The sequence below is a fragment of the Triticum dicoccoides genome, chromosome 3B (assembly GCF_002162155.2).
Source record: "Triticum dicoccoides isolate Atlit2015 ecotype Zavitan chromosome 3B, WEW_v2.0, whole genome shotgun sequence".
Taxonomy (NCBI): Eukaryota; Viridiplantae; Streptophyta; class Magnoliopsida; order Poales; family Poaceae; genus Triticum; species Triticum dicoccoides.
In genome coordinates this window covers 538,727,676-538,744,159 of record NC_041385.1, presented here as the reverse complement: position 1 = coordinate 538,744,159, position 16,484 = coordinate 538,727,676, and the positions used below count along the sequence as shown (strand labels likewise).

Sequence of the window (16,484 nt, the reverse complement as noted above, 5' to 3'; positions counted from 1 at the left end):
ATCAATATAAGTGATATGATATGGCCATCATCATCTTGTGCTTGTGATCTCCATCTCCGAAGCACCGTCATGATCACCATCGTCACCGGCGCGACACCTTGATCTCCATCGTAGCATCATTGTCGTTTCGCCACCTATTGCTTCTACGACTATCGCTATCGCTTAGTGATAAAGTAAAGCGATTATAGGGCGATTGCATTGCATACAATAAAGCGACAACCATATGGCTCCTGCCAGTTGCCGATAACTCGGTTACAAAACATGATCATCTCATACAATAAAATATAGCATCACGTCTTGACCATATCACATCACAACATGCCCTGCAAAAACAAGTTAGAAGTCCTCTACTTTGTTGTTGCATGTTTTACGTGGCTGCTACGGGCTGAGCAAGAACCGTTCTTACCTACGCATCAAAACCACAATGATAGTTCATCAAGTTAGTGTTGTTTTAACCTTCTCAAGGACCGGGCGTAGCCACAATCGGTTCAACTAAAGTTGGAGAAACTGACATCCGCCAGCCACCTATGTGAAAGCACGTCGGTAGAACCAGTCTCGCGTAAGCGTACGTGTAATGTCGGTCCGGGCCGCTTCATCCAATAATACCGCCGAACCAAAGTATGACATGCTGGTAAGCAGTATGACTTGTATTGCCCACAACTCACTTGTGTTCTACTCGTGCATATAACATTTACGCATAAAACCAGGCTCGGATGCCACTGTTGGGGAACGTAGTAATTTCAAAAAAAATTCCTACGCACACGCAAGATCATGGTGATGCATAGCAACGAGAGGGGAGAGTGTGTCCACGTACCCTCGTAGACCGTAAGCTGAAGCGTTAGCACAAAACGCTTGATGTAGTCGTACGTCTTCACGATCCGACCGATCAAGTACCAAACGCACGGCACCTCCGACTTTAGCACACGTTCAGCTCGATGACGTCCCTCGAACTCCGATCCAGCCGAGCTTCGAGGGAGAGTTCCGTCAACACGGCGGCGTGGTGACGATGATGATGTTCTACCGACGCAGGGCTTTGCCTAAGCACCGCTACGATATTATCGAGGTGGAATATGGTGGAGGGGGGCACCGCACGCGGCTAATAGATCTCAAGGATCAATTGTTGTGTCTAGAGGTGCCCCCCTACCCCCGTATATAAAGGACCAAGGAGGAGGGGGCGGCCAGCCAGGGGAGGGCGCGCCAGGGAGGAGTCCTACTCCCACCGGGAGTAGGACTCCCTCCTTTCCTTGTCCAAGTAGGAGAGGGGAAGGAAGGGGAGAGAGGAGGAAGGAAAGGGGGGCGCCGCCCCCCCTCCTTGTCCTATTAGGACTAGAGGGGGAGGGGGCGCGTGGCCTGCCCTGGCCGCCCCTCCTCTGCTCCACTTTGGGCCCGTGAGGCCCATTAACCCCCCGGGGATTCCGGTAACCCCCCAGTACTCCGGTATACATCCGATAACCCCCGAAACCATTCCGGTGTCCGAATATAGTCGTCAATATATCAATCTTCATGTCTCGACCATTTCGAGACTCCTCGTCATGTCCGTGATCACATCCAGGACTCTGAACTATCTTTGGTACATCAAAACACATAAACTCATAATATAATCGTCATCTAACTTTAAGCGTGCGGACCCTACGGGTTCGAGAACTATGTAGACATGACCGAGACACGTCTCTGGTCAATAACCAATAGCGGAACCTGGATGCTCATATTGGCTCCTACATATTCTATGAAGATCTTTATTGGTCAAACCGCATAACAACATACGTTGTTCCCTTTGTCATCGGTATGTTACTTGCCCGAGATTCGATCATCGGTATCTCAATACCTAGTTCAATCTCGTTAACGACAAGTCCCTTTACTCGTTACGTAATGCATCATTTTGTAACTAACTCATTAGCTACATTGTTTGCAAGGCTTATAGTGATGCGCATTACCGAGAGGGCCCAGAGATACCTCTCCGACAATCGGAATGACAAATCCTAATCTTGAAATACCCCAACTCAACATGTACCTTCGGAGACACCTATCGAGCTCCTTTATAATCACCCAATTACGTTGTGATGTTTGGTAGCACACAAAGTGTTCCTCCGGTAAACGGGAGTTGCATAATCTCATAGTTGTAGGAACATGTATAAGTCATGAAGAAAGCAATAGCAACATACTAAACGATCAAGTGCTAAGCTAACGAAATGGGGCAAGTCAATCAAATCATTCTCCTAATGATGTGATCCCGTTAATCAAATGACAACTCATGTCCATGGTTAGGAAACACAACCATCTTTGATCAACGAGCTAGTCAAGTAGAGGCATACTAGTGACACTATGTTTGTCTATGTATTCACACATGTATTATGTTTCCGGTTAATACAATTCTAGCATGAATAATAAACATTTATCATGATATAAGGAAATAAATAATAACTTTATTATTGCCTCTAGGGCATATTTCCTTCAGGTTTATTATATGAAGCTGTGCAGATGACCCGTTGAGCGCCGGTATATAACTGCTCTATCAATGTATAGGCAGCCTTCAGTTTTTTGCGCATGTCTGAGCCAAGATGAGTAACACGGCTACCTGCAAAGCTCAAAGTATTATTAAACCGGTAGTTTCATGACTGGTACTTATTTAAAACTTATGAAGATGTTTTTACCGAAGATAGCAGAGGTCATAGCATTGATCTGCTGCTTCAAGCTGGTCAATTCTTCTGTTACCGGGTTAAGGGTTGCTTCAGCATCTTCCGCCCGCTTTAGCAAAGTTGCTTTTTCAGTTTCCCACTTTGCCCGCTCACCCTTAAAGCCATCCTTCAATTGTTCCATGGCTGTTAAAGCACCGGTCATCTCTTCTTTAGCCTTGGAGGTTTCTACTTGCTGGGACTTGATATTTTCCTGAAGGTCGGCGATTTGAGATTCCTTTTTGGTCAGATCAGCCTGAAAGAGACAGTTAATGAGTTGGTAATACATCTTTGAAGTCCCAAGCACATAACAAATTATACACTTGGCACTTGGGGGCTAATGCATATCGGATCAATTCAAAGTTATGGGGTTTTTCTCAATAAACCAGATTATATTGATGATTATCAGAAATTTTGGAAACTGCATGACAGAAGATGTACCGGTTCATTCTAAAGGTATAAACCGGTACATGGGGGCTACGCAAGCAAAATTCAATATTATTCTACTACAAGTCCCGGTTCACATCCATATTATGAACCGGCCCTTGGGGGCTACTAGAGTTGATAATTGAAGCCGACTCTAAGGAAAAAGAACTTGTGTAAAGTAATGGATATTTACCTCATATCGCTCTTTCATCAGGCCTACTAAACCGACTTCATAGTCACGACTTGTGTACAGGCGGTTTAAATATCCAGAATGGATGTCCTGAGCATTGAGGTGGGCACAGCTTGATAAATCTGTTTTCCACCTACTCTTGTCCATAGCAGAAAACTCTTCCTTGGCACTATGCTTTGATAAAGCGACAGGGTTGCCAGGAGCAGTATGACCAAAACCGGTAATCACAACATCATCTGTGGTGCCATCAATAGTTTTGGTTGGGCTTGGCAATTTAGCAGTTGTTCTTGCTGGGCTTGGTGGATCAGCAGATGGGCTTGGCGGATCAACAGACTGGCTCGTCGGATTTATCTCTCCCGGTTCAACAAAAGTGTCCTGAGCCTGAGGTACCGGATCATCCAGGATAGTATCAGCATTCGAATCAAAAGCCTCTGAGGTCTTCTCCGGTTCAGTGGACGGATTATCATCGGTCGGTTTATTCAACTTGGCCTTCTTGCTAAGTCAGGCTTTGGCACTGGAAAGGACAGGACAAAAGTTAGTATAATAAACAAATACAAGGCATAAAGGGTTAAGTGTAATATGCTTACCCAGGAACAGTTTTGAGAGGAGGGAGTTGTGTGGCTGATGACTCGCCGGATGATGAATGGGAGGTTCCCTGATAATTTGAGTCATACGGATTAAGAGGATATCGGAAGTAAACCGCTTTAGGATAAAGTGTGTCAGGAGTATAAGAAACCTCTTGATGGCGTTTACGAACCAAAGAGTTCGGTAAACCGGAGGAGGTCACCACTTGGCCGCTATGCCGAGTTGTGCGGCGAGCTTCATGTTGTTGTGTCTTCAAAAGAAAGTGTGGATCCGAATAAGCAAGAGGGCATGAAATTTTTACTTTCCGGACTGCTCGACGAATTTTTGGTATTGGCACAGGATTTGAGTCGAAAGAAAGAATGATTACCTCTACCTCGCCAGCACGGCTAGCCTCCGCATCATCCTGATAATGATCATTGTCAATGAGGTGTATGAAAAAAGAACCAAGAGAGTCGAGGTCTACCTCTAAGTCCAGATTATCAAGTTCTTCTTCATTTGGCAGCTCAGGGGACTCGGCGGTTCTCTTCCTCGCAGGTTTCTTTGTAACTTTGGTCTTGACACGAGGCGCTCTCACCGGTTTATCCTGCGGCTTCGCCGTTTTATCCTGCGGTTTCCGCTTCCAAAATGGATCATCGCCCTGCGAAGATTAGCAAAGGTTATAATAGAATGTTTACATGAGGACAGATTAAAAAGAGTAATGCAAATTATTACAGTTGGCAGTTTGTTGGAGGTATAGAAGGGACTGAGCCGTACTTTGCTGCATACGGCCACCGGTTCATCAAGCATTTCCTTAACAGATTCGGTGACTTCATCATCAGTGAGCTAGATGTCAATATGACGCTGAGGGTCTTTCAAATCCCCTATGTACTCACACATTAAACTGGGACGCCGGCTTAAAGGCATAATGCTCCAAGAAACCCAGCATCGAACGAAGTCAATGCCTGTCAATCTGTTTGCAACAAAAGCTCTGACCTTTGCAAGCTGGGGTGCATAACTAGCTCGTTCCTTTGTGGTAAGTCGTTGAGGGGCTGGATGTTTATTGGTAAGCCGGTGTGGACGATAACCCAACAGAGGATTTTCGTCGTCTGGAGCTGTGTTTCGGCAATAAAACCAAGTTTGATTCCAATCCTTGGGGTGGCTATGATGCTTGGCGTGAGGGAAATTGACATCTTTCCTCTTCTGGATTGAAACGCCGCCAAGTTCAGTGTTGGGCCCGTCTGTGAACTCGGTACGGCGGTTTAAGTAAAAGAAGTCCTGGAAAAACTCAACAGTTGGTTCTTCTTGCAGATAGGCCTCGCAAAATACTTGCCAATTGCAAATATTGGACACAGAATTCGGTCCAATATCTTGAGGGCGGATCTGGAAGCTAGCAAGAACGTCATGAAAGAATTTTGATCCGGGAGGGCTAAACCCTCGGCCCAGATGATCAGCAAAAACAATCACCTCTCCATCATTGGGCTCAGGAGGGTTTTCGAGACCGGGGACTCTCCAGTGTATGACTTCTTTCTTCGCTAAAATGCTAGTGGTAACAAACCCATCTAACTGTTCTTCAGTAACTCGGGAAGGGACCCAGTTGCAAGCATAGAACTATTTAGCCATTTCAACGATAAGCTGGAAAAGAGGATCAATGCTGGTTTAAGATTCATGATTGACACGTATAAACCGACGCAAGGACGAAGGGAGAATACATTGAAACGTATGTACATGTTAAACTGGATTCTAACTTTAAAGGTAAATCGGTGGTTTAAGAGAGGGCTACTGGTACCTGGCGGGTTATCATTTTCTAAAAGTTAAACCGCCTATACTAGTGCAGAAAGTACAGATCTGAAGTGATGAGAAACAAGTTTCACAGATTGATAGGATAATTTCAGATCTGCAGCGTGTCAGCAAATCAAGATATATTCAGACCTAAGATGCAGGTGCTTAAGCAGTTCATCAGATTCAATTGAGATTTTTTATACAAAGAGATGCTGTGGTGAGGAAAAATGGATTATAGCTACGGCTGCACAGGGAGAATATCAAGTTTTATCAAGTTCTCATCTGGCGGCAAAGTGCAGCAATGAACATCGACGAACACCGAAGAACACCGAAACCCTAATGGTAGATCTGAGGTGAAGAGGAAGAAGACTTACTGAGGTTGAAGGAGTAGCGGAGAGGCGCCGCGTTTTTCTGGTGCGTTCAGGTTGATGCAGCGGCCTTTGTTAGGGAAGAGGCAAAGATCGACGGCGGCGGCTGTGCTCGAGCACTACGGTGATGCGAGGTGGAAGAAAGACGAAGAGGCAAGAGGAGAAAAGGAAAAGGACCCTCGACCCTATTTATAAGATGAAGGGATAAGCGACATGCGCGGGAATCGAGGAACATAAACAAAAATGGATATGTGACAGAGCCGTCGCCTCGATTTTCGGAGGTTTATTAACTAAAGGGAAGTATATACGGTTTTAATAAGCAGGTGACGTCATGGCGGTTTATTACAATCTTGGAAGATGACGTCACGACGGTTTACAAGATTCACATGAAGATGACGTCATGGCGGTTTACAAGGCTCACATGAAGATGTTTAAGAAGAAATTTTCCTAAGTATTGAAGATTGACATGAACATGTTCAAATCAATCTGGGGCCTAATGTTGGGGATATAACTACTGAGTATAAACCGCCCAGGAGGGGCCGGGTTATACTCATAAGGAGTCATCCGCATTGAAGCCCATGAAGACAAGGAATATGGCGCTTTACTATTGAGATCTAAAGGCCCAAGGCCCAAAGGCGGATTAGAGCCCGTAGACATAAACCGCCATGTAATATGTAACTTGTGTTGTAAGTTAGGAAAAGGTAGAAACCGAGCCGGACACGTGTATGAGCCGGCGTCGGGATTCTGTAAACCGCCGGGCGTCAACCTGTGTATATAAAGGGACGACCCGGCGGCGGTTCAGGGACAAGAAACAACAACTCGAGATCTAGGTAAAGCGGATTCGCTCCCTGATCATCGAGACCCCATCAATTCCACCACAACTGGATCGTAGGCTTTTACCTTCACCGCAAGGGGCCGAACCAGTATAAACTCCCCGTGTCCTTTGTCCACTTTAACCCCTTTAAGCTAATTTCGCTGCGATGGCTCCACGACTAAGTCCTCACACTAGGACATCTGACGTGATAATTCCACGACAACTAAGAACAATTGATGTGTATTCTAGGTGCCCCCCCATGTATATAAAGGAGGGAGGGGGAGGGAGCCAGCCCTAGGCGCGCCTAAGTAGGAGGAATCCTACTTGGGCTCCTAGTAGGATTCGCCCCCCCCCCACTTTCCTTTTACCGGAGGGCGAAAGAGGGGAAGAGAGAGGGGGAGAAGGAAAGAGGGGGGCGCCTCCCCCTTCTCCTAATCCTATTCGGCCTCCTTCCCAGGGGGAGGCGTAGCGCGGTTTCGTGGACAGATAGCAGTAGCGCCCTATGTAACCACGAGCTACTGTTAATTATCAGTAGCGCCTCCTTATAACCGGCGCTACTGCTAAGCCTCCATGTATAAGGTTTTCCCTAGTAGTGCACGTAGAACTCTTGAGTTGGCCTTTAACTCATTGAGACTCTCGTTGCACCCTCACCATTGTACTTGCTGATCTAAAAGAAAAGGAGTAGAGTTATTACACACGTCAAGATGGAACCAACCTAGGTGATACTTGTGCGTCGTGTTCATCTGACAACCCGAGGTTACGTCATACTACTAAGCAAATCAACATTTAACTATTATTGTTGTTAGGTACATTGCAAAATGCTCTTGATAACCGATGTCGACCGTAGAGACCTAACGTACGATGTCCGATTGGATAAGCAACACCAATGAGATCTTCGTCGATGCTATCTCAAATTGGATCAACGCCAACGACTTGAGCCCCATCCATGTCTTTGACCACTCTGAGGAATTCGCCCTCGGGGGTCCTTATCAATTCAGACCAGTGAGCATCCGTCTAAATAGTACGACCCCAATTTTTCTTCCTACTACACAGGGTCTACTATGGATCACCGACTGCCTATATGAACAAGATCTTATACAGTCAAAAGTGTGGTTTGAACACGTATTATATGCTGATGCAGGCTATATTTTTAGCCAATTTTTTATATTTTGGTGTGGAGGGAGTAGAAAACAAATACAGAAGAAACCCCGTTACATTTTTTTTTCTCAACCAGGGAAAAGCCGACCTGGAAGAAAACGTACGTTGGGCTATAAAAGGGAGGCCCCTTAGAATCGCGTAATCTGCATTCTACCCCCGAGAGCCCCCGAGAAACAGAAAGAGGGCTTGCGCGCAAAACATCCTGTCGCTAGATCTCGACCGCAGGAGCAGGATCGATGGAGAGGGCGTCTTCCTCCTCGACCGCGGCCCCTTGGCCGAGCGATTCGGGGTGGACGACGACGGGACGCTGCCCCCTCTGCGGCTGGGAGGAGAGCGGGGTCACCGTCGCCCTCATCTTCGAGCACGCGTCGCGCTGCCGGGAGAGGCGATTCGAGATGCTGCAGCGCCAGGCGGAGGAGCGGATTGCCGGTGAGCAAGCAAAGAAAGGTCGCGGCCATGCGCATATCAAGCTTCGGAAGAACTAGTGGTGAGTCCCCCCACCCCCCCAATCCACCGCTTTCTTCCTCTTTCTTTCTTTCTTTCTTTCTTTGGGGGTCTCAACTAGGGTTCCTGCTCGAGCGAAATCCCCACTTCTTGTAGCTTCGATCCCGCAATTCTCTCTCCTAACATTTTCTTTCCATGATTCTTATGCAGTGCTGGCGCGTCAACGAGGAGGATCGACCCAACACCGGAGTGGAAGAGTTCCAGAGGACCGACTGCATGAGTAGTTTAGGTTTTATATTAGCCCTGTCCCGTAGGACTTTGCTGAACTCACGTAGAGTTTTAGCAAAATTGGCTTAGGAAGCCATATACTAGAACAAAAAATGCAGATTTTACTGCACATATGCCACTATACTGTAATCATTGATGCCCATAAAAGATGGCATTTTCTGTTAGATGTTCCTTTAGTTTCCTTTTCTTCCATCCGGTGCTTATTTCTGCAATAGGGGAACCTCTCTGCGTTCTTTTTGCGAATGGAATTGAGCTAGTAAATGTTGGGTCTTTTCAGACTTCATCTTTGTTTCTTTTTTGGATTTATTGTGAGTGATTGACTCAAGGGTTTGACAGAGGTATTTTCCGCTCTCTGAGGATCTCTGCCACCGCAATGGCAGCGGCTGGGATGACAGGCAGTACAGGAGGGAGAACCTGCAGTACAGGCCTAAGAGTAAGCCATCCTCTGTCTGCTTCTGATGTTGATCAGAAGTCTGAAGGGAAGGTGGAGCCTGCTGCTGAGGAAAAGCAGGTGGAAGCCCCTGCTCAGAATGTTGTTGAAGCCGTCCCTGCCTCTGAATCTGACAAGTCTACAGGGTATCTTCCACCGAGCCTTGACCTTTTATTTTCTGTTGGTTATTGTACAAGTTTTCCTTGCTTTGTTGTGAAATGTAACCATTATCCTTCAAGTTAACCTCATTGATGTTTGAAACTGATGCAAGGTTGTGCAAAAAGATGATTCTAAGAAGAGGGAGAGGGTGCCGAAAAGAAGCCAGAGGGAGAAGGTGCCGATAATGAGGGAGCCTAGAAGAAGGATAAGACCAATAAGACCAAGTGTCTCAGTGGCTCTGTCAAGAGGGAGCTGAAGAAGCAAAAGCCTAAGAAGGAAGACTCTGATGGGGATGCTCCTAATGAGACTGCTCAGGAAGAGCAGGAGGCTCCCATTGAACAAGAGAAAATTGTACTTTTCTACACTTGCGGATACTTGCCTCACGTACAGACCCTTTGCTCTGTTTTTCAAGCTTTTTAGTGATGTGCTAATTTGGAGCAGGTGATTGCCCTTGAAGAATATGAGAAGATGCAAGAAAGGAAGAAGTCCCAGGAGGCCTCTAAACCTGAGGAGAGGAGGGCTGCTGCTGTAGATTTTGAGGGTCTCCAGCTCTTAGAGAAGAAGAAGATTGAGGATGATGCTAAATTGAAGGCGGAAAATGTTCGCAAGGCAAAGGAGGCTGCTGCAAAGGAAGCCAAGCCTCGCAAGGTAGTGAAATTAACTTATCTTTTCTTTTTACAACTTTTTAGTCTTCCAACAATATGCATTTTAAATTTTGATGCTGAGATATGAAAGGGGCATGTTTTACCTTACTGAACCATCTTCTGAAATCTAGGCATGTCCTTAGAATGTACGATCACTACTTCAGTGCTGTTTAATTTGTATTGCGCTTGTTAGTGACAGTGTGATCCTTACTCTGCTTTTTGCTGCAGGCTATCAGCATCCAGGAGTACCTGAAGCCAGAGGATGGTTCAGAGTACGTGCCTCCTACCCCACCGAGGCGCCCTCAAAATGGACAGGGGAGGCCGTGGCAACGTTGCTTACAATGGCTGCAGCAGCCGTGACAGCAGCTCTGAGTGCCGGGTCTACAAAGCTGGCCGCGGCCATCACTCCTTCATGTTCCACAACGCCGAGGCCAAGGCCAACGCTAACGACAGTGGCGCCCCAAGGAGGGTTGAGGGTTACAATGGCGAGCACCGGCAAGGCGGCTACCACTTACCAGCAAGGTGGGTACAATAGCGGCAGGGGCAGCGGCAGGTACCAGGAGCGCCAGGATGGGTACAATGGCGAGCGCTGGGATCAGCAGGGTGGGTACTACCAGGAGCGCAGGGATGCCTGCAATGGCGACCGCCGGGAGCAAGGCAGGTACAATGGTGGTGGCCGGGGCAATGGTGGTTACCAGGAGCGCAGGGATGCCTACAATGGCAACCGCCAGGAGCAAGGCCGGTACAATGGTGGCCGGGGCAACGGTTACCAGCAGCACCAGGATGGCTACAATGGTTACCGGGGTGGGTACTACAACAGTGGGCGGGGCAATGGCGGATACCACCAGGGCGGCAACTACCGGCAGAGGCAAGCTCCCAAGCCAAAGGAGGAGGATAAAGTGGTGATCACAGAGGCCGACTTCCCAGCTCTAGGTGGCGCATCTCAGGCGCAGTCCCAGGCCTAGATAGGTCTTTTTTTCTTTCTTATTATTAAGAGGGAGAGGAGAGTTTAGAGGAAAGAAGAGGAGACAGTTTTGTAACAGAGCTACTACGTGGTATCATGTGTTGCCCTGGGTTTATTATAAGCTTTGGTGTTAGTTTACTTGTCAATTGTTTTGTTTCTGATGAAGTGTGGGCTGTGATATGGTTTTGTTGTCGTTGAAATTGCAATAGGAAGCAGAAGATTTTTGGCAAAATCAAGCACTTTATCATCATGCCCTCTGAAGGAAAAAATGTTTTCAGGATCAGGTTCTGCATGACAGGTACACTTAAGCTAGAACTAGAAGTTACTCTTTATGCATGTGTGATTTGATAATTATTCATGGCACACCAAAGGATGTTCTTTAGTCTAAACCCTGCAATTTTTTGTTCTCGACATTTTGTGGCACTACTGCAGTACTATTATCCTTTCCATCGCATCCACTATGTTCAGTTACAAATACTTAGCAAGTGCTAACATGTGAAAACTCTGAGCCAAAGAACAATGTCGTAAAGACATTTAGTCCCTATAGGCTAAATTTTATCATTGCATTCTCTAATTCACATAACACAGTAGGTAAGCTGCACTACATGAATTAAGACAGCAGAGAAGATGTTCACAAACCATCCATGACATTCTCTAATTCTGTAATGTTCTTCTGTACGCAAGTTCTCAGAACATTGTTACTAGTTTGTAACGCTCACATATATTATATCTCCCTGATGCCATTTCACGGCCGTGCATAAACTTGGCTGTTATAAACATTGACATCTTCTACATAATCAGTTGCTCGTGCACTTCTGCAGGCTGTTTAAACTGCTCTATTTTTTTGCTGGGTGTACGACAAGTACACTTCCAGACTTAAGCTGGAAGTTATTTCTGATTTACATGCTAGTAGTTTGACAATTGTCCATGGCATGCCAAAGATGCTCATTAGTCTGAACTCTGCTGTTTTTGCTATCACTGTTTTGTGGAACACAGGCAACCTGATCCAATTCTCACTTGTAAAGCTAATTTTGATGGTTACGCACTCCAGAGATACTAAGAACAATATGGTAGGAGCTAGGGTTCTACCGGGTCTTGGCCGGAGATTGTAGGGGAAGGAGGGAGGTGGACGAGCTCGTGACCGCGGCGGTCGGCGTGTGGGCGCCGTCTCGCACGGAGGGGAAGGCGGCGGCGATGGGAGAAGCGGCGGCTAGGTTAGGGTTCCGGCTCCTCTGGGAGCCGGGCAATAGATTATGTCTTATTGCTTAATTCCAAACGGGAGTCTTACAACTGTTTATATAACCTCGCTGCTAAAAATAAAATAAATTGGGCTAAGCCCCTAACTAGACGCGCGCATTGGGCCTCCTCCGGCTATAAGTGACGCCGGTCATAACATCTCTCCCCGCCTGCGCAAACAGCTCGTCCTCGAGCTGGAAGTCTGGATAGTGATGGCGGAACTCGTCACGTTGCTCCCAAGTTGCGTCCTCCTCCGGCAGGCCTTCCCACTGGATCAACAAGTACCACACCCCGCGACGCAGCTGGGCCTGCAACACCTTCGCCGGTCCGGAAAGGAAACGGCCGTCGGAAGTCGGAGGAAGTGCCGGCGTGGCCGCCGGCGGATCCCCACGGAAGGGCTTCAACAGCCCCACATGAAAGACGTCGTGGATGCGAGCACCGGCCGGAAGCTGAAGGCGGTAGGCCACCTTGCCGATGCGCTCCAGCACGGCAAATGGCCCAGCGTAGCGAGGACCTAGCTTACGCTTCGCGCGCGGGTCAAGGGACCGCGTAGAGTGGTGAAGAAGACGCAGCCACACCCAGTCGCCCATCGCGAACCCCGCCTCGCGGTGGTGGCCGTCGTAGTAGTGCTTGGCCAACTGCTGGGCCTGAACGAGGCGTTGCTGCACCTCCGCAAGCATCTCGTCCCGGCTGTGAAGAAGGTCGCCTGCCGCCTCCGTCCTAGCCGTCTCCGGGTCAACCGACAGGATGGGCGGGGGCGGTCGGCCATAGACCACCTTGAATGGCGTAGCGCGCAGGGCGGAGTGATAAGACGTGTTGTAGCAGCACTCCGCCCATGCTAGCCAGTCCACCCAAGCACGAGGACGACCACCTGTCACACAACGCAAATACATGGCAATCACCTTGTTGACCACCTCGGATTGGCCGTCCATCTGAGGATGGAAGGCCGTGCTGAGGCAGAGCTTCACGCCCGCCATCCGGAAGAGATCGCGCCAGACATGCCCCGTGAACACTGGGTCCCGGTCGCTGACGATCGAAGAGGGAAACCCATGTAGGCGGACGATGCCGTCGAAGAAAGCACGGGCCACGGAGGTGGCAGTGTAGGGATGGCCGAGCGCGATGAAGTCTGCGTACTTGGAGAAGCGGTCGACCACCGTGAGGATGACGGACTTGCCACCCACCTTGGGGAGGCCCTCGATGAAGTCCATAGAGATATCGGCCCAGACCTGAGAGGGCACCTCCAAGGGCTGTAGCAGCCCAGCCGGCCGCTGTGTCTCCGTCTTGTTACGCTGGCACGTAAGACAAGACCTTACCCAGTCTCGGACCAGGGCCCGATCGCCGGGAAGGTAGAAATCGGCGTGGAGACGGTGGAGGGTCTTCTGCACGCCCTCGTGGCCGGCCGAGTGTGCCAGCAGTAGAACCGGGTGACGAAGGTTGCCGTGATCCGGCACGAAGAGGCGGCCCCATGCAGGAGTAAGCCATCCGCCAAACGCCACGGCTCCTCCAAGTCGCTGTCATCGAGACGCTGCGGAAGGAGCTAAGTGTTCGGCGCCTCTACGCTGGCCCTGTGGATGTCGTCTATGAGGGCAAAGGAGGGCCCCGAGCGGATGCAGAGGGCCGCCCCGTTGGTGGTGCCGGCGTCCGCGTCATGGTCGGCATCGGGGCGGGACAGGGCGTCGGCTATGGTGTTAAGATGGCCCGAACGATACTCGACGGTGAAGTCGAAGCCAAAGAGCTTACTTATCCACTGGTGCTGCGGCACAGTCGAGAGCCACTGGTCCAGTAAGAACTTGAGGCTGTAGTGATCTGTGCGAATACGGAACGACCGCCCCCAAAGGTATGGCCGCCATTGGCGCATGGCCTGCACCAAGCCAATGAGCTCCCGCTCATAGGCCGCGAGCTTATGATGGCGCGCGGCGAAGGGCCTGCTGAAGAACGCAAGCGGCCCGTCGCCCTGATGGAGGACGACGCTGAACCCCACACTGGAGGCATCGCAGTCCACCATGAACGGACGGTCGAAGTTGGGCATCTAGAGGACGGGACCCGTCGTGAGGGCCCTCTTGAGGGCCTCGAACGCCTCAGTGGCCTCCGCATCCTAGGCGAAGGCGTCGCGTCGCAACAGGCGTGTGAGCAGAGACGCGATGAGCCGAACTCCCGGATAAATTTCCGGTAGTACCCGGCGAGGCCCAAGAAGCCGCGGAGAGCCCGCGGTGAGTGCGGCGTCGGCCAGTCCGCCACGGCCGCCACCTTGTCGGCGTCCATAGCGTCACCCTCGGCCGAGATGACGTGGCCGAGGTAGGCGACTGAATGCGTGTCGAATGAGCACTTCGAGCGCTTAAGATGAAGATGGTGCGCTCGAAGCTCGTTGAAGACGATGGCAACGTGCTGAAGGTGCTCCGCCCACGAGGCGCTGTAGATAAGAATGTCATCAAAGAAAACAAGCACAAACCGACGCAAGTAGGGGCGGAGGATGTCGTTCATGAAGGCCAGGAAGGACGCCGGGGCATTGGAGAGGCCAAAAAGCATCACCAAGAACTCGAAGTGGCCGTGATGAGTCCGAAACGCCGTTTTTGCGACATCGTCTGGGTGCATCCGCACCTGGTGGTAGCCCGAACGGAGGTCGAGCTTGGTGAAGAAGCGCGCCCCATGTAGCTCGTCCAGGAGCTCGTCGACGACCGGAATAGGAAATTTGTCCTTGAGCGTTTGGGCGTTAAGGGCACGGTAGCCGATGCAGAAGCGCCATGTGTCGTCCGACTTACGGTCGAGGAGGACCGGCGCCGAAAACGGCGAAGTAGAGATTCGGATGATGCCCAAGGCGAGCATGAGCGCGCACTGCCGCTCCAGCTCGTCCTTCTGCAGCTGGGGGTAGCGGTAGGGGCGCACCGCCACCGGCGCCGTGCCTGGCAGGAGATGAATGCGGTGATCATACACCCGGGCTGGCGGAAGACCCTGAGGCTCGTCGAAGAGGTTGCGGTGCTGCTGTAGAAGGTGATCCAACAAAGGGTGCTCGGGCCCTGCAGCAGTCGCGGCCAGCTGCATCTGCGGCGCTGCCGGTGAGGCGCCACCCACTGGACGCGGTACCCCTGGAGCCAGAAGGTCATTGTCAGGGCGTCGAAGTCCCATAGGATGGGACCGAGGGTCCGCAAGAAGTCGACACCGAGGATGAAGTCGAAGCAGCCCAAGTCGATGCCGGGCATGTGATGGTGAAGTGCTCGTCGCCGATGGTGATGGGCACGTTTCGCGCCAACCCGTGGCAGCAGAGTCGGTCGCCGTTAGCCACGGTTACCCGGAGTTGCTCCCCTCCCGTCGGCTGTAGCGCTAAGCGGCGCATGATCGCCTCGGGCAGGAAGTTATGCGTGGAGCCCGTATCCAGGAGGGCCACCAGGCGCTCGCCGTAGATCATCACCGGCAAGAGCATAGTCCGCTTGTCTCGGATGCCCGCGAGTGCATGGAGGGAGACCACCAGAGCCGTTGCCGGAGCGGCCGTCGGTGCGACCTCCGTAGCAACTGGGGCGGCCAAGTCACCGAGCCCCTCGGCGGCCGTGTCCTCCTCGACGTAGTCAGCTGCCTCCAAGTAGAAGAGTCGCGGGCATACATGGCCCGACACGTAGGGTTCATCGCAGTTATAGCAAAGCCCCTGGCAGCGGCGCTCGAGCTGCTCGGCCGGGGTAAGCCGGCGGAAGGGCCGCGTCGCGACCGGAATGGTAGTCGTTGGAGCGGCCGGAGGTGGGCGGCCCGACACAGGTGGTGTCGGGGGCGGCCTAGCTGGCTGGTGGCCCCCACCGAGACGGTGCCGCCTGCTGCAAGGCCTGCGTGCGACGCTCGAAGGCGCGGGCGTAGTACATCGCTGTCTGGAGGTCCTGGGGTCCCCGAAGCTCCACGTCCACATGGATATGATCCGGTAGACCGCCGACGAAGAGCACGGCCCGCTGACGAGCCGTCACGCCGGGCGCGTGGCACGCCAGGGCCTGGAAACGGTCGGCGAAGTCCTGCATCGTGAAGGTGAAGGGGAGGCGGCATAGCTCCGCCAGCCGGCTCCCGCGCATTGGCGGCCCGAAGCGAAGGAGGCAGAGCTCGCGAAATCGCTCCCATGGGGGCATGCCGCCCTCGTCCTGCTCGAGGGCGTAATACCATGTCTGTGCGGCGCCCCGAAGGTGATATGAGGCGAGCCAGGTGCGGTCCAACGCGAGTGTACGTTGCCCCCAGAAAAACTGCTCACATTGATTCAGCCAGTTGAGGGGATCCTCGGTGCCGTCGTAAGTGGCGAAGTCGAGCTTGGCGAAACGCGGCGGTGTATGAGTATGACTGCTGTGGGAGTACGGTGCGTCGGTGCGGAGTAGCGAGGGGG

At 51.0% G+C, this 16,484-nt stretch overlaps 2 protein-coding genes across 2 annotated transcripts in view; one reads left to right on the top strand and one right to left on the bottom strand.

Annotated features, from left to right (window-relative positions):
* Positions 1 to 8,190: 8,190 nt before the first annotated feature.
* On the top strand, positions 8,191 to 11,136 carry LOC119276950 (translation initiation factor IF-2-like). The gene is made up of 5 exons (XM_037558135.1): positions 8,191 to 8,458; positions 8,626 to 9,279; positions 9,405 to 9,643; positions 9,734 to 9,940; positions 10,165 to 11,136. Exon 5 carries the CDS (start codon positions 10,278 to 10,280, stop codon positions 10,899 to 10,901), a length of 624 nt encoding a protein of 207 aa, XP_037414032.1. The 5' UTR covers positions 8,191 to 8,458; positions 8,626 to 9,279; positions 9,405 to 9,643; positions 9,734 to 9,940; positions 10,165 to 10,277; the 3' UTR covers positions 10,902 to 11,136.
* A 4,735-nt stretch (positions 11,137 to 15,871) lies between these two features.
* Positions 15,872 to 16,484, bottom strand: part of LOC119279629 — a 1,393-nt gene continuing 780 nt past the window's right edge. The window contains exon 2 of the mRNA XM_037560810.1: positions 15,872 to 16,472. Within this exon, the coding sequence (XP_037416707.1) occupies positions 15,898 to 16,472 (575 nt within the window). The 3' untranslated portion in view covers positions 15,872 to 15,897. The remainder of the gene's footprint in view (positions 16,473 to 16,484) is intronic.